Source organism: Taeniopygia guttata, chromosome 24 (genome assembly GCF_048771995.1).
Source record: "Taeniopygia guttata chromosome 24, bTaeGut7.mat, whole genome shotgun sequence".
Taxonomy (NCBI): Eukaryota; Metazoa; Chordata; class Aves; order Passeriformes; family Estrildidae; genus Taeniopygia; species Taeniopygia guttata.
This window is the reverse complement of record NC_133049.1, coordinates 7,648,012-7,670,665: the sequence shown is the minus strand read 5'-3', so window position 1 is coordinate 7,670,665 and position 22,654 is coordinate 7,648,012. Positions and strand designations below refer to the sequence as shown.

At 48.4% G+C, this 22,654-nt stretch overlaps 1 protein-coding gene across 5 annotated transcripts; it reads right to left on the bottom strand.

The window, feature by feature from the left end:
- Positions 1–2,992: 2,992 nt before the first annotated feature.
- On the bottom strand, positions 2,993–22,437 carry C2CD2L (C2CD2 like). Of its 5 annotated transcripts, none has more exons than XM_072918222.1 (15): positions 22,068–22,298; positions 20,792–21,877; positions 19,374–19,469; positions 18,880–18,999; positions 16,850–16,960; positions 15,879–15,995; positions 15,140–15,257; positions 14,845–14,968; positions 14,243–14,307; positions 13,520–13,647; positions 13,046–13,217; positions 11,564–11,665; positions 10,784–10,917; positions 10,003–10,285; positions 2,993–8,593 (listed from the first exon to the last, which is right to left on the bottom strand). In XM_072918222.1, the coding sequence occupies exons 2-15, from the start codon at positions 21,035–21,037 to the stop codon at positions 8,373–8,375; spliced, it is 2,037 nt and encodes a 678-aa protein (XP_072774323.1). In that variant the 5' UTR covers positions 21,038–21,877; positions 22,068–22,298; the 3' UTR covers positions 2,993–8,372. The 5 variants fall into 5 exon arrangements, with proteins under 5 accessions (XP_072774323.1, XP_030146877.1, XP_072774324.1 ...); XM_030291017.4 differs by having other exon boundaries at positions 15,879–15,992; XM_072918223.1 differs by having other exon boundaries at positions 20,828–21,877.
- Between the last annotated feature and the right edge of the window lie 217 nt (positions 22,438–22,654).

Genomic DNA, 22,654 nt, shown 5'->3' with positions numbered 1-22,654 from the left:
TCCTGAACGCTAACACGTCGACCAGGGGTTGCCTTGAAAATCCCAAGCACAACTCGCAAAATGTCATCAGGAACCTGGACCGGTGAGTTTTCTTTCCCAGGGAAAAGGGCCGGAGTTTGTGCTCAGGGCCCTGTGGCCCTGAGCAGGCAGCTGATTGCAAAAAATCCGAACATCGAAGGATGAGTCCCAGACAGGAGCTGCCCCCACCTCATACTTGTGCTGCCCTGAGAGTCCCAAGGGAGCCCTACAAACTAACACCAGGAACCTGGGCTGCAGAATTTGCTTCCACAATGTAGATATCCCTCATTCATCCCCAGGGCCCTGTGACCCCGTGGGGCGTCAGGCTCTGAGTGTCCTTTTCCTCCTCAATGTCCAAACAGCACAGGATTTCTCCCAGTCCAAATCTGCCACCCCCAAGTACTCTGGTTTTTTTTTGTTGTTGTTGTTGCCGAATGCCTGTTGCAAACTGACAGTACAAAGCTTGGAGCTTGATTTTTTCTGTGCTGGATTGCTCCTCAAGAAAGCTGCCACCATATAACCCTAACCACAATCACTTCGCTGGGTCCAGAAATCACCACCTTCAGACCAGCAGCATGGGACCTGACCCACTGGCCCTCCACTGGCACCTTCCCAAAGCATTCCACTGCATTCCAGTAATACTCCACATTTTCAGTGGGCAACCTGTCTGACCCTCATCCTGACCCTAAAAATGCACCAAGGAATTCTAAAATAGCCATTAGGAAGGTGTAACAATACTCTAAGAGACACCAGAAAAGTCCTAAAAAACCTTCCAAAATCCCCTAAATATTCCTAATAGTCCTGCAAAAAAAACCCAAGGAAACCTGCTCAGCCTCCAGACCCCTTCCTGTTGCTCCCTAGTCCACAGATGTCATCCCTACCTTTTTGCAGCAGGTCCTGCTGTCCTCTGAGGGTTCTGGTGTTGTCCTGGTGCGAGCGTCACTACCCTGTCCCAGTAGGAGGGTGCCGGTGTGGTCTCGCTGTTAGGCTTGCTGTGTTGCGCTGCTGTTGTTAGGGGTGAAAAGGGAAAAGGCTGCTTAGGGTGAGGTTAGGGTTGGGTTGAGGGGTGATGCACCTGTACCCTAACTTGCCTCCTAAGCTGTACCCTGTAGCCCTGGTCTCCACTGGACTGTCCAGCCCTCAAACCCTCTCCCTCTACACTTCAACCCCTCCCTCTGCCCACCAGCCCTCAGGCTCTGTGTGTCACCCTCAAGACCCCCTTTGCCCCTCAAGCCCCCTCTCAGCTGCCCCTCAGCTCCTGTGTGCCACCCTGAATCCCTCTCCTTTGCCCCTCAGCCCCCAGCTTCTCTGTGTCACCCTCCAGCTGCCCCTGCCCCCCCCAGCATCTCTCTGCATCACCCACTGTCCCCTCCCCCTGTTCCTCCCTCAGCTCCCAGCCTGTCACCCTCAAGCCCCCACAGTGCCCCTCAAGCTGCCCCTCAGCCTCTATGCCATGAAAACACCCTAAAAAACCATTAAAATACTGTAAAAAACCCTCATCTTCAAAATGTCTTAAAACCCCCACAAAAGCATAAAATTGCCTCAGAATACCCTTAAAATATAAAATACTCTTCTTTAAAACACCCCTAAAACTCCCCAAATAACCTTTAAAAAATCCCTAAATATCCCTAAGAGCTCTAAAAATAGCCCCAAAATCCTTAAAACACACTGATAAGACCCTAAAAATCCATAAAACTTCCCTCAAAAAACCTAAAAATACCCGAGTCCTAAGAGTCCTCCACATACCTTCAATAGTCCTAAAAAAGCCTTAAAAATTTTTAAATAGTCCTAAAAAAGCCCCAAGAACACCCCCCAAAAAAAAAAAAACCCCTTAAAATTCTAATTAGTATTAAGAAAGCCCTTAAAATACTTTAAAAATCTTTTAAAAGCCCTGAAAAAGCCCTAAAAGTATCCTAAATGTTCCCAGAAAGTTCCTAAAAAGCTCCTGTGAGAAAAACCCTCAAATATCCTTTAAAAGCCCTAAAAAAAACCCTAAAAAAGTGCTCAGTCCTCAACCTCTACCAGTCACTCTCTAGCCAGCAAACATCATCCCTACCTTTTAATTAGAGTCACTGCCTATGTAAAGACAAGGAAAGCTACAGGTTTTTATATTTGTCAGTTTTGCATGGGAGACATTTAGGGAAGTGATGCAAAGCTTCCAGCCTCTGTGAAAAACATGTCTGAAAGACAAAAGAAACATGGGAACTTCCTCTTTCCTTCTGACCTGGGAACAGATAAGAAGGTGGGCACAGCCCATCTCGCACGGGCTGGGCCCCAGCAGCTGCCAGTCAGGGAGCAGGAGAAACTACAAAAATCCTAATCAAAACAAAACCAAACTACAGCTATTAACATCTTACCACAAAATCCCCTCCTCCCCAACAACTACCACACAAAATCATACAACTAAAATAAAAAACAACCCATACAAAATAACCATACAACTAAAATCAAACACAAAAAAAACCCCCAAAACGAACCATGCAACTAATCCTAAGACAACCCCAACCACATTCACCATCTACAAAGCCCAAAGTATTACCTCTTTCAATACTTCAATCCTCCCTCAAATAAAAATCAAAATACAAATATATTTTAAAAATATAAAAACATCAAAGTCAACAAAAAAATTAAATCCAACAAACCAAACAAACCAAAACCACTACAGTATTTTTGAACAAACACACCCCCTAAACTCCTAAGCATTTTTGGGCTGTAACCTCCCTTTTTTGGAAGGACCCCACCTAAACCCTCATACCCTACTCACCTTCTCCTCCACTCCAGGTATTTTTCCTGTGTGCCAACCCAGAGTAAAGGAACTTTGATTTACCCCCTCATATTTAAATGTTTTGGGGTGTTACAGACAGTTGCATGGGTATACAGTTTGCCATCATTTCAGTGGGAGAATTCAGGGGAGACAGGGACAGGCTGGAGAGAAATTCACAGCACTACAACAGGTATGAAGTCAAGACTCAGGTTTTGATTTTCATGTGGTTTAATAAATTAACAGATTCAGCCATTACACAGCAATAGAATTCTTCTTTGATATTTACAAAGGTGCAAGAACTTCATTTAGTCATATGTAGTTTTATTTTCATTTTTAGTTGCACAGCTCCAATTCTTTCCCACCTGAACAATGTGGGGTCAAAATACTCCACCCAAAGAGAAAGCATCAAAGTACAAAAGAGCACACACAAGGAGGGGTGTTAATTCAAATTCCGTGTGGGTATTTGGTCCAGTACCTTACAAAGCAAGGGAAGGTGATGTGGAGCAGTCACACTGTAGACGGAGCTGCACTATCACATGCACACCTTTGCCAGAAATTTGACCACCGCTGGAACTGTTACTCTACCCTGAGACTCACCATGACCTTGCAGTAGGGGAGGTGGGATGGAGGGAACAATGCAAAAAGACCACAAACAACAATGCTCCAAACACTCAAGCATCTCCACAGCTACTCATAAATTACTTCTCTGTAGGTTTAGCAAACAATGACCCAAGAGAAACTATAGCATTGCTTGCTAAAGCTAAAATATTTTACAAAAACATTTGCCATACGCCCAGTTCTAGTCTAAAAACACCTGCCTGTTGTTTGAAGAACTTTTAATCACATTCCCCTTCACTGAACTTGCTCCCCACCCAGGTAGTCTCCCCTCGCTCTTCCCCATGAGTCAAGCTGCCTAAAACCCCACCCTCAACTGCATAAGCTGCACAAGGGTGCGTGCAGGGACAGGAATTGGACTTGCTTGCTCAGGTCTGCCCCCACAGAAGTCTGTGCAAGAAATGGATATGAATGCCACAGAAGCTGGTACAGCCACTCTCCTGCCCCATCTGTCGGCACTGTCATCCTCAGTCACTTGCACCCCTCAGTCACTTGCACCATTACCAGTATAGGCATTTGCAGAGTATGCTCTAATGATAAGCACGTGCAAATACACATCAGTGCACCAAATTTGTCTGGCCTCAGACATCCATCATGCTAAATCCTATGGCACCCTCACTGAGGTTTTGAAGTTCCCTTCATTTTTTCCTGTGTCTGTTTTCCACTGACTCAAGAGGATATCTCTCATGGGCCAATACTGAGGATTTTGTGAATGACAGGACTCCTAAAGCCTTGCCTAAGCATAGGGAGAAGATCCAGACAGAAATATACTTACAAGCATTGTTACAGCTTTCAGATAGCATAAATCCATTTTCTTTGGAAAAGTAAAAATACACAGGTAAATCTGTTCAGCCAAAATAGGAAACTAACAAACAAAACAAACAAAACCTACAAACAAACAAGAAACCCCCAACACACCAAAAAACCCTCCAAGCAAACCAAAACAAACAAAACCCCAAAATAATCTCAACACAATGCCTACTTTGGCTTCATGTACAAGTCACTGTTCTGCTTGTGCAGCCAGTAGCAAAACAGCATCTGGAAAGCAGGCCCTCATATGCAGGTTGAAGCCTCCATGCATTCAAGCCCACTGCTCTGCTGTTCCTCTTCCATCATATATTTGGTCAATGACCAATTTCACAAGGTGCAAATAGCAAGCCTACCCTGAGACAACAATCTGCCAACTGCAGATCACGTGAGCTTAAAAATTTTGATGGTGGCCAGCGCCATTCATGGGGTTACTCTGTGGTCCCAACCATTATGAAATGCCACAGAGCCCACAGATGCACCGAGGCAAGGGTACAGGTATCTGGAAGAAGTTAAACAGTGAAAGTAGATTTCAAATAGCATTTTTTCTGTCCTAAAGCCAGAAACAGAAGTGGGGATTCAATACAAAAGAGGTTTCTTAAAGCAGCCATTCTGTGAGGGCAAATTCCCAGGGACTTTGTCTTTGCAGCTTCTGTAGAACAAAACTCTGTGTGACCTTCTCTTACCATCTGAGAAGATTGGGATAGACAAATTGTTTCTCACACCAATAATCACACCTCCACCACGAGGCCAATTCATTCATGCCTCTGAGAAGCCAGGAAGAGCCACCCATGCTTTAACAGTCGGGACTAACAAAACCAGCACCTACTGCCTGGGGGATGAAAACGTCTCTGTGGGCCAGAAAGAGTGTCTTGTAAAGATAAGAAGAGGAAAGATCAACACATTTAATGAGGAGAGTATAAGAACTAAAGAATTTCCAATGCACACAGCAGATCCATGCTCTGCAATCCCTCTGCTCTTTAAACAACAACCCTGAAAAAGTCTGCACTTACAGAGAACATTCAAAAGATGATAAAAGGTTACAATACCACTCCTATGCTGTACAACTTTGAGAAGGAACAAAATGTCAAAAAATGCATCTCCTCTAGGAAACACAAGCAGATGTAGGACCTAATATTTGGGGATACACTCTGCCAGCACTTGACAACATCCCTTTCCTTTGCAAGCTAACCAGACACTGTTTTGCAGCACAATTTACTCCCAGTGGTAAAAAACACTGCTAAAAATTCAAGGGAAGATATGCCCCTACTGGCATGCTTCCCATGTACCACTCACTTTGCTAAACACATTGCAGGCGTCTTCCACCACATCAAGTCCAAAATCAAAAACCATACCTCCACTGCAAGTCACTGGCAGGCATAGCCTGGAGCAACAAACCAGGAACAAAACAGGAAAGCCACAGACACATGACAGGAACTGCCCATTTAACATAGCTAGAAAGGCAAGTGAGTAACTTGAGCTTCTGTTTTACTTCCTTTCCTATCACCTCCTCCTACAAGCCAGACCAAAATATGCTGGTCAAGAATCTAGGTGTGTTTGTCAGACAGAAACCTTGTCTTTTCTGCCTCCAGTCAACAGTGACAAGAACAACATTGCCTAGCCCTCACAGTCCTCACTGTGTACATGAGCCTTGGATCCCCGATTCCAAATAACAGTGACCCTCGATGTTCACCTCCAGCCACTACACACCAAGACAACTCAAGCTCTCACAGTTTAAAGAACATGGGACTATCAAACGAAACGCACGGCAGAGCCTTAATTAACCCACAACTGAAGAGCCACAGGCTCTTCCACTCAAACCAGAATTTCTAGTGCAAGGCTTCAGTCTCCTACCAGAGAAGTGGTGCTGTCTGGGTTCAAATCTTCAAGGTTTAGTACCTTGAAATGGTGTTCAAATGAATAAATGAAATCGAAACACGAACATAAAGTACCGTTGTAGCTACAAGTCATAGAGGGGATGGTGCAACAGAGAGTAACAAATTGAAACCAAACTCTAAGACTTTGGGAACAAGGGTGTGTCACACCGCATGCAACAGCACTGCATGGCACCAACCCAGCAAAAGCTGATGTAAAAGCAGTGGCTGGAGTGTTATAGGCAAGCAACAGATGGCCTAATTCTAATGGCACTGTAGTACAAACCCGTTCGTCACATCAAGGAAAATTATTCTCAGCGAGTTCTCTGGCATCCGTAGTACATGGAAGTGCAAACAAAGCCACAGTGCCATGCGGACAAGGATCAAAGACACGACAGAACTTGGGGATGACAATGACTCCCAGACCAAAACAGATGTAGAGGTTCCTGGTCAGCCAGCTGAACCCATATGATTTCTCAGATTCATACATGCCCAATCATGTGAGGAATGAACAGGAAAAAGATCCAAGAGCCCCTCACTACTAGCACACACAGGCACTTTCAATTACGGCCCTTGGTAACTCTGGTCTTCCCCACCTGTACAAATTCGCAAGAAACAGCCACCTGTAAATCCTTTTCCTGCAGCACACCAAACATGTTCTGGTCCTTGGAAACAGCACATGGCAGCAGTATCAGCAAGTCAGGGTTTGTCCTTCCAAGAAACACGTTTTACCTGCACCATCAAAAGAACTGCTTTTTCAGTTGGCAGCATCCTGTACAAGGAAGGGCAACAGACACCACCACAGGAGATACTCTGATGGAAGAGCAGAGCTAGAGAATCCAGTCAGGCCTGGGAAATAGCTGTTCTGTGAGGTTTTTCCTCCCCTCCGTCCCACTGCCTTAACTCAACAACCCACAGGAGAGCAGGAGGTTTCGCTCAAACCAGGGATGTTGACAGGACGTGAGCGTTTCTCCAAAGAGCATTGTTATGTGCTATCTGAAGGGAACTTCTGGGGATATTATAGATAAAATGTGTATGGGCCAGGAGACTGGACAACTGTTTCTCTAGAAGGACGGTCTCCTCCTGCACAGGGATTTTATTTTCCCCCACACCTCTCTCCCTCTCTGCAAATACCTGCTGCAGAAATACCCTGTTTGAACAGGGGGGACCGTATTTGCAAGAAGAAAGGAAATACCAAATACAATCCAGAAAGATTCCCTGTACTAAAGGAAACCCATCAGTGACAACATGTAAACTCTTTCCTCTTTTGCCATGTGCCTTCAGGCTCACCATTAGACTGCCCTTGACGACATTCCTTGCCTTATTCTTTGCCATCCATCCCCAGCATGGTGCCAGTCCTTGGCATGAGAACCATGGCTCGTCTGGGAGACAACCTGGCAGCCCTTTGGCAACATCCCCAGCCACCCCCAAGAGTAAGGGATCTGCTCATACAATAGCTGGTGTGTGCATTCAGTACAGGCTCTTCCCTGTTCAAGAACACAGATGTGGAAGGAGCATTGTGTCACACGTGGCTGCACAGGGTGGCAGAACCAACATCTCTGAGCAGGCATTCTTGCGAGGGCGAGGGTTTCTACAAAAACTTGTGCAGCGGTTAAAACTTCCTTCTTCTTAGAGACTTCTTCCTTCACCAACAGAGCACAGAAAACAGGGGTTCCTCAGAGCTGTCTGAACCAGAGACTGTTCCAATGGCAGAGCCAGCTGGAGGATCACAACTCTGACAGCTGTCTCCTGAGAGCTCACAGCCTAGGAACACATCACCCTGCAGCACACCTCAAGTGACAGCCTCTGCACTGAGCACAAGCAATAGTAGTGTTTAGATCATCAGTGACTGCATCATCCTCTGTCACTGGAAGAGCTCAATGAGGCTACATCCCACACTTCTCAGCATGGGAGCTAATAACCCAGTAGTTTCTGGATTTTAACTCTGAAGGTTGCCACTTGAGAGACCTGTCCCTTTTTCCATGAGGCACCTGATGACACACACGGAGTAATTTCTGCAGTTCCTGGAACCCCCAGGGGGATTAGCACGCCACCTGGATTTTCTGGGAGAGCACGGTGGGGTGCAACAAGCAGAGAAGGCTAAGCCTAGGCAGCCAAATAGGCCAAGTCCCAGGTTTGCTACCTCCACTCCCCGAACAGCATTAAGCACTGGGGTGTCTTCCCTCAGCCAAGGTTGGAAAGAACTGGTCTCCAAGTCACAGATACCATGGAGTGGGAAGACAAGAGACTAGAAAACGATCTCTGAGAAATCTTTCCATGGGCTTCTCCCTCCTTCAGTTCGCACCAGCTGATGTGTTGTCACTACCTTTAGATTTGGATTTAGACTTGAAGGAGAAGCGTTTGATGAGGCGGTGAGAGAAGCTACCAGTTTTCTTTCTGGTGGTGGAGTTGGCAGTGACATTGGACAAGTCATCGTGTGACTGGCTCAGGCCCGCTTCCTTCTGCTTGCTCCTTCTCCGGAAGATGAGCTTGGTACCGCTCCGAAGAAAGCTAACTGCAGAGACAGGAAGGAGACAGAAACCACGATAGCGTCCTGCACTGGCAAGTTTCAGGGACAGTAACACACTCGGCCATTCTTGGATATGCAGCTGTCCTCAATGGCAGAAGTGCACAGTGGGTCAGCTAATCCCAGTTTCCAAACACAAGGCAAAGTCTCAGTTTGTGACAGACTGCAACACCAACAAACACTGCCTCACTAAATATTCCGTCCCATCTCCCCTCTACATAAACTTCCTTTTACACAATATCTTCCTCACAGCGGAAGCATGCAGCATTTCAAATGAAAACCAATGCTTGTATGAATGGAAAACAAGTGAGATCATCTGAACCTGAAGACCCTGAGAGTAACATACAAGATGGAAAAGGCCTCTGAGACCAGCCTGTCTCAAGGGCACAGGGATTAACTTTGTCACCTAGTGCCTGGAACAACTGCCCACGTTTTCATGACGTGTCCAGTCTGGAGGTAAATAATGCCAACGGCTCCTTATGACTACCACAAGCAGGAGAAGGTGGAGATACCAATTGCTTTCAACTGCAAATGGATCAGAAAGACACATCCAAAACCTGCATGCCATATAACACTACAACAGTATTTCCTACAGAGGGGGTTTGCTTTCCATTTTCCCTCTTTTCCCCAACCGCCAGCCCTCTTGGGAATCTGGGTTGCACACCCTTCTACCACCCACTGACATTGAAAAAAGGGGCCTCTACAGCTCAAACCATACCTAGTTGCAACAGGGTACAACTCCCTAAAATTTGTCCTACTCTAATATTCTGAGTAATCAAGATTTTGATTTGCATTTCTTTACGTAAGTCGGGAGCAGAAAAATCCAAGGTGCACCATCCACCTGACAAATGTGCAGAAAGGCCAGGAGAGCAGCTAGGTTGGGGCAGCCCACTCCATCATTTAAAAGAAGTGAGTTTGTGTGGACATCTTACAACAGGTTAGAGGCACTAGCTACATCAATACTAACAGAGAAAGGAGGGCAATCAAGGCCCATACAATCCATACTGCTGGGCAGCCTCCATGTCCACACCACAGGTGGCCAAATTCGGAGGATGAATCATTATTTATGGACACGCGCCTGACCTGTGGACCTAGAGACCAGGGAGAGATAAGGGTTCTCTATAGTACACAGACTGCACAGAGCTCCCATCTAAGAGAGCACAGAAACTTGAAAGGCTACAGGAATCACACACCTATAAATGAAGGTCTTTCAAGTCACTCCAGAGGAAAAACAAGCCAGGAGCTCTTCCTGGCTCCATCAGAAGCTGCTCTTTGCTATGCTGAAAGGTGGCTGCAGACCTCATCCTTGGGTGGGGAACCTGGATGTCACTTTGTCCTCATGTACTGCCAATGTGATGGGCTCACTTTAGCTACCCTACCTAACAGTTCATCCTTACCTTTGTGATCTTTTAAGCTCCTTGTCTCAAGGGCTCCCGTGGAGCCAGTTTCAGACTCAACATCTTCCATGGATGGTCTTTCAGAGATGTCTGATCGCATTGTCTCATCCAGCTCCTGACTGTCCCTTTGACCCAATGGCGGTGCTTCCAGCGGCTGCGACAATTCAGTAAAATCGTGCATCTGGTCAGCTGTGCTCTCTGCCTCAGAGTCCCCATACGCTGTGGCCTCCAGTGATGCAGCATAACCCAGAGAAAGTGCCATTTCATCTTGAGCAATAGGTACCTGAAGGGGGGGTTAGAGGGGCAGACAGACATGAACACAAGATCAAAAGAATTGCATTAATCTGTCTACTTTCATCTACACCTACATATGGGTGGCCCAGTTCAGATTATACGTGCTAGACAGCACCAATGGACAATTGTCACTCTTTGGCTGAAGTATACTGGGATGTGGCCAATTACAAAGCATTCTGCTGCACATTCCTCACTCCCAAAGCAAAGTTCAAGGAGAACTCCTTATATTCTCCACAAGGTTCAAAACCAGTTATGGCAGCCAGATCCCTTTCTGCAGCTGCCCATTGTGAATTCCCACTGCCAGCTGCCCTGCAGACTGGCAAGGAACCTTTTAATACTCCCTGGGAAGCAGCAAAAGGCTTCTGATGAGCCAGTCATCCATGCTGGAACCTTCCCACACCGGTCCCTGCAGGACACGTTAGTTTCACACATGCATCCCTAGAAACAACCTCCCAAACTAGAAATTCAGCTCCTAACTACCAGAGACCTTGGACACTCCTGAGATGATCAGTGTACTACGTTTTGTTGGTGTCTTCTTGGTGGTCTTGTTATTCGTCTCAGTTAGCTGCCTGATTGCCGTCTCAGCCACTGGATCCAAGCCATTGGGCAAATGGCTATCCCCTGAGCACAAGAAAAATACCGATGCTTGGAAAAGCAACCTTCAGCAGGAGGGAAAAAGTCACTCGCGGACCACGATGCTTGCAATAGGTAACTTACATGCACACAAATGTACTTTCCCCACCCACAGTCTATGACAGAGTTGTCCAAATAAACAAAATGGAGGAAGCTCTGTGTAGGTAGCTCTTGGCTTTTTTCAGGTACTTGAAAAGTTTCATTTCCCACCAGGCATATGATTAAAATACACACCCCCCCCCCCCCCCCGCCACTCAACAAAGATTTCCAAAGACTCCCAATAGTTTGCTTTGGCAGCAAACTGTCAAAACGGCTGCAATGCTCTGTTCTAGACAAAATCAGAGCCCCAAGTGCAGGGTAACCAAAGTTGTTTGGGTCTGGATAGCCTGGAAAGTTCTTGTCAAGCAAGGAAACACTCATAGTCACTGACTGGATAATCAAAGGGGAATGCCTTTTACCTGCCCACACACCACCATCACCAGCCTTCTGCCCCCACCTTCACTCAGGCACTTGGACATTCTCTGAAGCAGAACACGCAAGCAAGTTCAGGGAACCACACTCAGACTGCCACTTTCTAAAACAGGCTAAGGAACACAGTTACTTCAGTAAGAGCCTCAAATTTCCAAGCACTTACGGCTACTGCTGGGCAAGTGGCCATAAGGACAGCCGGTCTCCAAGAGCACTGTTGTCTTCTTTTCAGTCACTTCCACTTTGGAAGGCGACCTCGATGGTGAATCTTCACAGCAAAAGAGACACCGAGATACCAGTAAATGGGCACAAAGCTTACACTACAATGCTATCATACTGTACCTCCTACACACAACCCCAAAAAGCCTCAAGCAAGCATTTGGAGAGCCAGCAAGGCAGGTCTGTAAGGCTCTGTGGCAACAAAGCAGTAAGAAGCCTAATGGGAAAAAATCAGAACCACTGAATGGTTTGGGTTGGAACAGACCTTAAAGACCACTTAGTTCCAACCAGACTGCCATTAGACCAGGCTGCTCCAAGCACCATTCAGCCTGCTCTTGAACACTTCCACAGATGGGGCAGCTACAGCTTCCCTGGGCAACCTGTGCCAGAAACTCAGCACCCTCAGAGGGAAAAACTTCTTCCTAACGGCTAATATAAATCTACCCTCCTTCAGCTTAGAGCCATTCCCCCTTGCCTTATCACTACGTGCCCTTGTAAAAAAATCACTCTTCGGCCTTCTTGTAAGGCTCCTTTTAGGCACTGGAAGGCACTTGCTGTAATGTCTCCCCAAAGCCTTCTCTTCTTTGGCCTAAACAGCTCCAACTCTCTCAGCCTTTCTTCACAGGGAGGTAGGTGTTCCAGGTATGTGACCAACTTAGTGGTCCTCCTCTGGACTCACTCCAAGAGGCCCATGTCTTTCATGTGCTGGGGGACCACAAGGCCAGACACAGTACTCAAGGTGGAGTATCGCAAGAGCAGAGCAGAGAGGGAGAATCACCTCTCTTGACCTGCTGGCCACGCCTCTTTTGATGCAGCCCAGGACATATTTTGATGCAGCCAGGTTGCCTTTCTGGGCTGCAGTCCTGTGAAGCAGACGCACAGCAATACCTCATTCACATCATTTCCCAGCCCCACCTCTTGGAATATCCAGTACCACATTCACCAGGATGCCAGACCGCAACAAGCAACAACCCCTAGTAAGCCAGGTCAACATGCTTTTGGCTCCACAATCAGTATGTTCAGCATAACTTCTTTAGCAGTGAAGAAACTAGAGAAAGCATGGCTAAACACTTAGCCTGACATCGCACAGAGGTCATGTGGCAGCATATGCATTAGACCTCCTGCCACCAAAAGGGCGCTTGAAAGGTTCATCCTTCCCTCACCTCCCCCAGACACAGAACTGCAACTCTCTCCCCTAGGGCTACAAGAGTTTCCAGCCAGCCATGAAGATGCTAGGGGAACAGCATGGATGGCTGTGTTCTGACCCACACACCAAAAGCAATACGTAAAGCATGAGCCTGCAATAACCAGGTGTGATGGTTAAATGGTTTTGCTACTGCCTTCATGAGCAGGCATGGGAATATCGCAGCTAAGCCTGTGCTGCCGTAGTAGCCACCTGAACAATACACCTGCTGCTGTGCAGCCTCACCCAGTTTGCAGTCTGCCTTGGGCCGGGACTGAATTGTGGTGACAGTAGTCACAATGGTGCCATCAGGCATGATGGTCCGGTCCATCTCCACCTTCTTAGTGGGGGTGATGCTGGTTCGCAGAGATGTGGCATGCGGAGCATTCAAAGATGCAGAAGACTCCTGGAACAGCAGCTATAAACAGTAAAGCACTGATCAGAGAGGCACTCTTCTTCCCAGATGGAAAGGCAGGCATGCTTGGGCAACAAAAGCTACAGCTCTGGGCACCAAGGAGCCATCCCCAGTACAGTATCAGTTCAACAGTGGGAGGCTCAGGGACTGAGGGTCAGGTGACATCCACCTCTCCATGGCACAAGGGTCTGCCAGCCCTCTGTGCTAAGCTCAGGTCCAAACATGCATGTCTCCGGCTAGAGACTCACATTATGAACTCTTCCAGAGCATACATGCATGCAGAGCTTGTGGGGTCACAAGCTCACCTCCAATGTAATGGTAGCTTCAGCTGCCAGCGACTGTCCAGCTCCCGGGGCCAGTGAGCAGACCTGTCTCCCAGAGGGCTGCTTGCCCAAAGAATCTATCAAAAGTGTGGCATATGCCAGCAGCACATCTGCAAGACGGAAGAGCAAAAATGAAACACTTCATGTGACCTCAGCACCTCAGACAACTCCAAGGTAATCCCTGTTTTTGGAAAGCAGCACAATGGGCCAACACAGCAAATCACCACAACTCCACTAACTCCCAGGTTCAAGAGGGAGAAGGGGAAAGCAGTGCTCCTCTGCTCCTCTTTAACAATTCAGGAATCAACTTCCTTAAAAATGTGACCACTGTGTGGCCTCCATCAAAAATAGACGCTGTAGTTAGTCCCCGACTGAGTACAAAAACACAGTTAAGAGCCTTATGCAAAGCTCTCCTAATACAGGAGGCAAAATCCTGCATGCTTCTCCCTGCTTCAGAATGCAGACAGGCAGGCCACAGGAACCTCCCGATTCAAGGTCAGACCCAGACCGTTTTGGCAAGAAGAACAGAACGAGTGACTTCACAGAGTCACAGAAACTCACATAAAGCTAAATGTGAAAAATCCTTTGCACAAGTCATCACACGTTGTACCAACAGAGAACCAGCATGAGCTTAAAGCATAGTGAGTCCCTTAGGTATTTTTGCCTCCCAGTCTTAAAACCCATCTTATGGCTATTCGTACTCACTTCCCCCTCTGTCGCTGCTTCCCAGCACCTGTAGTTTCAGTTCTTTGCTTCTAGGTCCTAATTCCCTGTTGGAACCAAAGACAGGTTGGTGTTATGCAATCTTATTTTAAGTGGCCATGGACCAAACAACCTCATTCTTTATCTCCCCTCCCTCAAATCTCACATGCCTCATCACCCTCTCCAAAGTTTCAGTAGCGTGCACTACCGTGGAGGACATGACTAGAGCACCAAACTACACAAATGAGAACTCTGGTTTGTGTACCCTGCAGAACTGTGTAAGCTGACAGTGGAAGTTGAGAGGGCAATCCCTCTGGAAGGCTGTTTCTGCTATAGCCCTATTGCACCTGCTGCGCCTACAATCAGCATTTCTGCCCAACCAGTTAAAACACGGAGTGTCCAGAGAAGTGAGAAATATGTATGCAAGCTGGGGCCAAATGCTGGAATCAGCGGTCCAGCACAGGGGCAGCATAAACAGACGTTGCCTTGTGGCGCAGACTTCACCTCTGCACCGTGCACATCACTTACTGCAGCATGGTAATGATGCCCAGAGACCATGTCAGTCCACCTACACTGTGCCAGCCAGAAGGAAAGCAGACACTTACAGAAAGAACTCGTCATTCCACTCCATCTCTCCTGCAGCACCAAAACTGCTACCTATCATTGGCCTCGTCCACTTCTGCTGCGGGGGGCTGTCTAGCTCTGCCACGCAGCGTATCTCCCCAACTCCTGCAAGAGACACAGAGGGCACATGTGCACTCATCAACAAGAGGCAGTGGTTCATCACGCACACAAGGGGAGTCCCGTCTTTTCCATTCAAACCAACCCAAAACATCCACTCGCTCCAATCTCGCCACCTGCACACTTGCCCCTGTGGATTAGCAATGTTTTCACGCTTACCTCCCTTCCCCTGGCAGCCCAAGTTCAGCACTCGAAGATTCCGGAGCAACAGCTTAGAACCCAGAGGGGCTGCTGCTACTCTGGACGGGGACTCTCGAGTCACCTTATTGCTGGGTACCTGAGGAATGACGAGAGTGAGACCGACACCTTTATCGTTCCCTCGCCACCAGACAGCAACAAGACACATTGTCCTTGTATCTATTAAATAGCTCCCCACACCGACACAGGGAAATACCTGCAAAGCCATCAAGAGATGCTGCAGGTTTCCAAGGCTATTGACCTCCAGTGGGCCCTTGTGTTTTTTCAGATGGGAAGTTTAAGGCAGACAGAGAAGGAGACAGGCAAGAACAAGCTTGCTGGCTACCAGACAGTCAACTACATGGGCCATTACGTATCTGCAAAGGATGCCTGGGACAGAGCCTTGGGGTTCAAAGCAAGGGCGACGGCCAAAAGAGAGATGTACCTCAGGCAGTCCAGCTCCTCAAGTACATGACCAACTATCAGCATTCAAGAAAAAAAGAGTATTTAGGAAGGAGTTGCCCTTGGGAGCAATTTCTAATTATCCCTATGCACCATGTCACAGTACCCAAACTCCTATGACCAGGCCAGTGCAGGCCAGGATTTGGCTGTTGCCCAGAAGTAAAACTCAAGCCTTGGATTTCTGCCTGAGCTTCGGCCCTCAGAAGTGTCTTGGGGCCTGTATTTGAGGCACAAGAATGACACAAGAAGAGTGACTTACCGCACTGGCTCTAGCGGTACAGGCCAGCAAATTCATCACCATGGCTGGCTTCGTACTGACAATGGTATCCTCTATCAGATCCTTTATAGTGGACAGATCTGCTCTCCCTTCATCCTTCTCTCCATAAATCAAGGGAAAATGCAGGAACGTCATAAAAAGACGGACACATTTACAGCTCCATCTGCCTCTCAAGCCTCTAATATGCTATACAGTCATTCTCCCAGTAATAACCTCCCAAATACTCTTCCCATATTCCAGCTCGCCCTCCTCAGAGCTTAAAGCTTCTGTGTAGCAGCTGCAGGCAAACGCAAGCTTTCTAAATGAGACAAATTAAGCCTCTACTTCTTATCTCTCATTACTTCTTACACTGGCTTATCTGGTGTAAATTTTGACAATACAGATTTTATAGCTTGTCATATGCTCACCACCTCAGGAGGTGGTGCAACCACTCTTTTGGGAAAATAGCCGAATTCCTATAACTACTCAGGATAAAGTTAAGAAAGGTAACAACAAATCAACCAACCCATTTGGATTATGGAAGTGCAAGCACACCCACATTCTGTTTATTAAACTGCTAACCCAGGGATTCCCCCCCAAATTAATCTCTTAAATCTTAATGAATCCCTCCAAAAAAACCAACCAAACTTAACCAACACAACAACAAACACCACACAAAGAAAGCGGCAACCCAGCTTATTTTGCAAGCTCTACCTCTGACAACAGCAAAAGGAACCTATATAGACTGAAAGCCTTCAACAGATACTGGTGCCACTTCAGCCCTCTTGAGGATGCTGCTTTGACACAGTTGAGTTAGTACCGATTACAGGATGAAAGAATCCCCTCCACTGCCCTAAAGGGCCATGGCAGTGAGTTGCCAACCCTTCTCCTCCGCAGCAGCCTTCCTTCTAGCTGTTTCTGCTCCTTCCTCCCTTCCCCCCCTCACAGTCAGCCTCTCATTGTTAGTCACTCACCTCAGGAAGCCCAAGTCGTGGAAGAACAAAAAGGTCCAAGTCTGGTCTGTCTTTGAATGTCCATGACACCAGGAGACCCTCATTCTGTATCTCCTCCAAGTGGATCTCCACCTGGCCCAGAACAAATATCCATAGTCAGAAACAGTTTCTGCTTACATTAGGTGATTTTTGCCCCATTCCAAATTCAGCAATTGAAAGGCCCTCACATCATTTTCACAATGGTAAAAAACAGAACATAAAACCGCAAGTGCTCCCAGGACTACAGGATGAAGCAGCTGCAGAAGCTCCATACCAAGATCTGGCTTCCTTCACTGCGGTTGGATGCCCAGGCACCACCAGAGGGAAAAATGATCCGTTTTTTCTTTTACTGAAGAAAAAGCCTGGAGAGTATAATCCAAAAGTGGCCAACTGGGCACCAATACATAGGATATTTACTGAGTTACATTACTTAGGCATTGCCAAATGTAAGCACAACCATTTATAAGGTAACAATGCATCTCTAGGAGATGATCCTCAGGTTGAACACCTACCTAGATCACCAATAGTCTACAACAACAAACCGAACTATACACCATCCTGTAGTTTAGCTGAAGTTAAAAAGTTGCACACCCATGTACCCATAAAAGCATCATCAATGTGACAGACAGAGGCAGAACCACACAGGAATGGAACTGAACTCACCTGAGCGCTCTAGTAAAAATTAGGTAATGAAATTCAATATACTTCTCAATTGCCAGGTTGACATTTACTGACAACAGAGAAGGTCATCGGACAAAAGCAACAGATATGAGACACAGTGGCCATGTAAGTAACCAACAAGAGGTGTGCAGAATAGACAGGCCACAGTTGGGAACACAGTACTTAAAGTATTCCAAAACACAGGTAGGCATGTGGTAATCTAACCTGCATTTCATAAAGCAGCAGCAGCAAGACCTCAATTAGAATACTACATGCAACTCCTTACACAAACAATCAACCCAAAACTTCACCAGGTGCAGACAAGGAGACCTAGAAAATGCCAGTGAGTAGGGGAGCAATTGGATGAGATGTGAAAAATGGGACCTTTCAGAAATGAAAAGCAACTGCCGTTGCTGCCCATAACCAGACTGGCAGCAGGCACACTACATGCTAAAGAGAGAGGAGCTCTCTGGAGCTCTGGATCTCTGGAGGAGACAACCACAGAAAAGAGGTACAAAATCAAACTGGAATGACCTGATAAAAGTAGGCTGAAAATTGTAATAAAGCTTCTAAGAGCAAAAGGGTTCCAGAGCAAGCTTCAAACTGTCTGCAACAGCATGGGATTGGCTTCTACTACCACTGAGTTACTTCTAATTTTGCCATGTTTTTTTTTTTTTTTTCTTTTTTTTTTTTTTTTGGTGCACATATTAACACACTGCCTCCAAGCAAGATACTACCTCCAGCGTCCTTCATCATGATGGAAACAAAACTACAAAACTGCATTCAAAAGAATCAAATCCAGCCAAAAAGTAACTATGGAGTTACAACCCATTATGATTTCAGAGATTCTTTGCTGGAATAAGCATCTCCAATATCCAACAAACAGAAAAAGCTGCATCATGCTCTTGTGAACGTAATGAGGGGAACTGACAAGCAAACTACTCCTCACCATAGATTTCTTTTTCTCACCCACTACCAGGACACCATATTTTTACATATCCATAGGACATACCTTCCCCCTTCCAAAATGCCATGAGGGAATGAATTCTCTGAACTTCTCACTTCTAAAATACCCACTTGAAAGTAGTGTATAGAATGCTGCCATGTCTCAAAGCTCTCTGGAATTTCTTACAGCTATGTTTTATAGCCAAAATCTGCAGATGAAGACTCAGAAAACAAGACTCAGCATGCAGATGGGGAATATTTGCTACCTCACCAAATGTCAGTGACAGCACACTGCTTCTTCTAGCCCAACCAGGCCTTTATTTGCACTGAATTAGGTCCTCCTTCTTCGGTCAATGTGGGACTAGATGGAGGAGTCAGGTCGATGTTTAACTTCTTGCAATCCTTACCTGAGCCTGCAGCACAGCCAAAGTGACATGATACGTGTCCACAGAAACAGCAACTGGTGATTGCTGAGCAACAGAGACAGGGAATTTCACAGCTTCAGCTGACAGATGGCAGCACAGCACCTAAAAAGAAAAGGAGAAGATGAGTTTATATCCTGGCATGAGGCAGCTGTGTTATTCTCGCCAAGTTCCACACTGCAAACCTGCCACTTCAGACCCTGTGCTGTGAAAAGAGCTCTCTTCTGCTCTCCACAGTAGAAACCTGATATTTGGGTTCAGCCTTCATACACCCCAGCTCCACCAACACATCTTCCCTCGCAGAGCTCACCAATGCACAGTTCCAGAGCCTCCAAACAGCAGACAGGTCTCCAAACTCCTCCAAAGAGACCTCACCCAAAACCTCCCTGGTTCCACCATCTCCATCAGAAAGGCCTCAGCAGTCTCTGTAGAACACACCATCGCACCAAACTGTACAGCTCAGAACAGCAAAGCCTTACCATGCTGTGGTCCGACTGTCCCTTGCATGTCACACAACTTATATTTGCAGCTTGTGGTAACTGAGGACCCTCTTCAAATGTGATCTGCACTGAACTCTGCAAAGAAGAAACTCTGTTAGTTCCCGGTAGTTAGAGCCACCCCATTAGTTCCAAGGAGGATGAATGATGTGGGGTTCCAGAGACACTCCAGACTGTTTTCACAAATCCAGGCAGCACTAAGAACTATCACATACTCTAATTCTACCCACCTCAGCTTGTTTATACAGCGAAAGGAAACAAGGTGTCCAGTTAAAGCTTGAATTCACAGACATACGCACCTCCAGGAAAGTCCAAATCTCATCCAGAATCTCACATACCACAAGGTCCTCCAGAAAACTCCCAGACCCTGCTTCAGAGTACAGCTTTTAGACCCAGCAACTCACTGATGCAATGCCGCTTTCTGAGCAGACATGCTCCAGACAAGGAGCAGCTGCAGCAGAAACTGAAGTGTGGCCTTCCAGGGGCCTCCATGCCAATTCAGCCACTGGCTAACCTTCCCTTTACAGGAGTCCTAAATTCTGGAATTTATACATTCTGGGGTTATTTTGCGATAGTCTGAGTAATTCAAGACGGCGTATCACATATGGGAAACTAGTGATACCTTGACACGATGTCTATTGCATTGTGATAAGAGGGGCAAAGAAGCAGAGGGTGAGTTTCTACAGGGGAAGTGGGGGAGCACTAAGTCCAGTGGGAGAAGGCACTTCACACTGAATCCAGCCTAGAATTTGTCACTTTGTCAAAAACCCTGATACTTTTCCTGTCTTGCTGGAAAACTCAAACTCAAGTCTGCATCATGTTCTTCAAGACTTTAACTGCTTTTTCTTCAAATATGTCAGCTTCCTGCTAATCTTTTCTGGCTCTTGATTTCCCTATACAACTTAACAGAAAGGCAACCCCTTCCCACTCATACGACAGAAAAAAATAAAAATTAAAAAAAAAAAAATTGCAATAGACTTTGGACCACAGTTTCTGTGGGCATTAAGTCCCTGCCTGTGTTGCAGGCAACACAAACTATAATGGAATTATTTCCATATGGAATCATCAAGTCATACTCTCCTTCGTGAACTTCAAAACTACAGATGGAAATACTGGGAGATTAAAGAAAATAAATACCAGAAAATTTCGGAGAGATTGCTGTGGAAACATCAGAGTGACTTCAGTATCGCCTCAACCCGCACGGTTACCCAGAGCGCCCTTTCCGCGCTCGCACACCGCAGCGTGCTCCCACGCAGGCCGAACGGAGCCGTCCGCAAGGCGCCGAAGCGCTCCTCCGGCCGGAGCGCCATGCGGAGAAGGGCCGCCAACAAAGAGCAGGCGAGTCGCCTGCCTCCCCTCGCCGCCGCTCCCCGCGCTCCCCGGCTCGTGCCCTGCCGTACCCCGTGCCGGCGCGCCTGGCTGTTGAGAGCTCGCACCCAAGCTCGCTGCCACTGCTCCCGTAGGGACCTGAGGGCGAGAAGGGCCGCGAGCAGTGCCCGGGCCCCGGCCTCCTCCCCCGCCGCTCCCCGGCGCCGTAGTGCTCGCAGGGCCGTGGACCGCCAGTACTGCAGCAGCCAGGCCGCCACGGTGAGCAGCGAGGCGGCGAAGAGCAGCACCAGCGCGGCCCAGCCCAGGTCCGGCCCCATGGCACAGAGTGCGGCGCTCACGGCGGCGCGGCGGGCATGGCGGGCGGGCCGCGGCGCTGCCCCGCGCGCGGCACCGGGCGCACGTGGCCCCGCCGCAGCCCCGCACGCGCACCCGCCGCCGCGGCTTCCCTTCCGGCGCGGCGCTGCGCGCGCCCCCCGCGGCCCGACGGCGCCGCCCCCTCCCGCTGCTCCGCCCCTGCGGGCGGGCCGTGGCACCCGGTCCGAACGGCCGGGAAACCTCCCGGCTGCTGACGCGAGCCTTCTCTTCTGGGGGACTGAGATAACAGCACAGCAGCGATCTGAAAGCTCAGGTCCCCACCGGCTTTCCGAGCTTCGATTAACGACGCTTTTGTCCTTCACGTCTCGTTCTTTTCTGCTGAGAGTCACTACTTCGTTCCCACCAGGCACGCATGACACAGCAGCAAGGAGGAACCTTTCCGTTTGTCTGCTCCCGATTGTGCCACTCTCATCGTGGAGGACAAGTAACACGAGTTTTGATCACCTCCCGACAGTCAAAACTCAAAGTAGCAGCGGCCTCTGGCCACACATGCTCCCCTGCACCTCTGTGCTGTGCTTTCCTCCCCGGCGGGACCATGTGCCCGCCTCAAAGTTGATTTAAAGTTTACAAAATCACTTTTGCATATGTGCAACAGACACCAGAGCAAAAGTGGCCTCTCAACACAGCAGCAGCTCCTTAGGTGGCCATAAAACCAACAGAAAAATCAGATAAAGCCATCAGAAACCATTTCAGGTTGCCATACAGGTGCAGGGCACGCAGAAGTTCTTGTTGCTGCTACCGGACTTTCTGCTGCGTCTCCCCCTCTGCTCATCGACTCACATCTGAATGAACAGAACAGTGAATGAACATTGAGCCTATCCTGCCTTCTCCTCCCCACCCCCCAAAAATGCACCGAGGACCCAACAGCAGTTACAGATTCCCTGACAGCAAACAATCTCCAGTAAGGTATTTTACTAAATTTTCCCGACATCTGAGGAAACACGTGGGGAAACGAAACCGACGGCCTCTCACTTTTCCGCTCTCGCGCATTCTGCAGCCCGGTAACACGGCTCGCCGCCCCGCCGGCCGGCGGTGACTGCGCGGGCCAGGGCCAGCCCGCAGCCGCCCGCAGGTGGCTCCCCAGACCCGAGCAGAAGGGGGCTCCGGCCGGGAGGCGGCGGAGCCGCCGCTCGTTCCGCGCTACCGTGCTCCCGGCGCCCGCCCTCCGCAAGGGCTCACCCGCGCCCCGCATGGCAGGAAGTTACGTACCGTGAACCGGGCGGGGGGGCGAGGGGGTGCAAGGTGGCCATGGCTGTTGCGGGCATTGCGGGGCGGAGTCCGTGGCTGGGGCGTCCCCGGGTGAGTGCTGCTCCCGGCGCAGTTTCGGAGGAACCCCGCGGAGGAGAAGCACCGCGAACCTTAGCATCGGGGACAGGCTCCTCCACACGCCCTCAGCGCGGCTGAAACCGCTACCGATCCCGGCCGGCAGGAAGTTCATGCCAGGGCCAAAAATGGCGCCCTCGCCGCCGCCAGGGCCTCGCGCATCCGGCGCCGCCCGCGTAGCGCCCGGCCGGGAAGGCGGAGGGCAGCGCCCCCGCGCGGCCTCGCTGCGCGCCCTT

Bases quoted from the DNA above. Each gene is read 5' to 3' on its own strand.
- C2CD2L (XM_072918222.1), bottom strand. From the start codon at position 21,037: ATGGGGCCGGACCTGGGCTGGGCCGCGCTGGTGCTGCTCTTCGCCGCC. The intron at 13,218-13,519 runs GTGAGCTTGTGA...TACTGTTTATAG, and splicing joins AAGCTACCATTACATTGGAG to CTGCTGTTCCAGGAGTCTTC. The intron at 10,918-11,563 runs GTAAGTGCTTGG...TCTTGTGCTCAG, and splicing joins CCACTTGCCCAGCAGTAGCC to GGGATAGCCATTTGCCCAAT.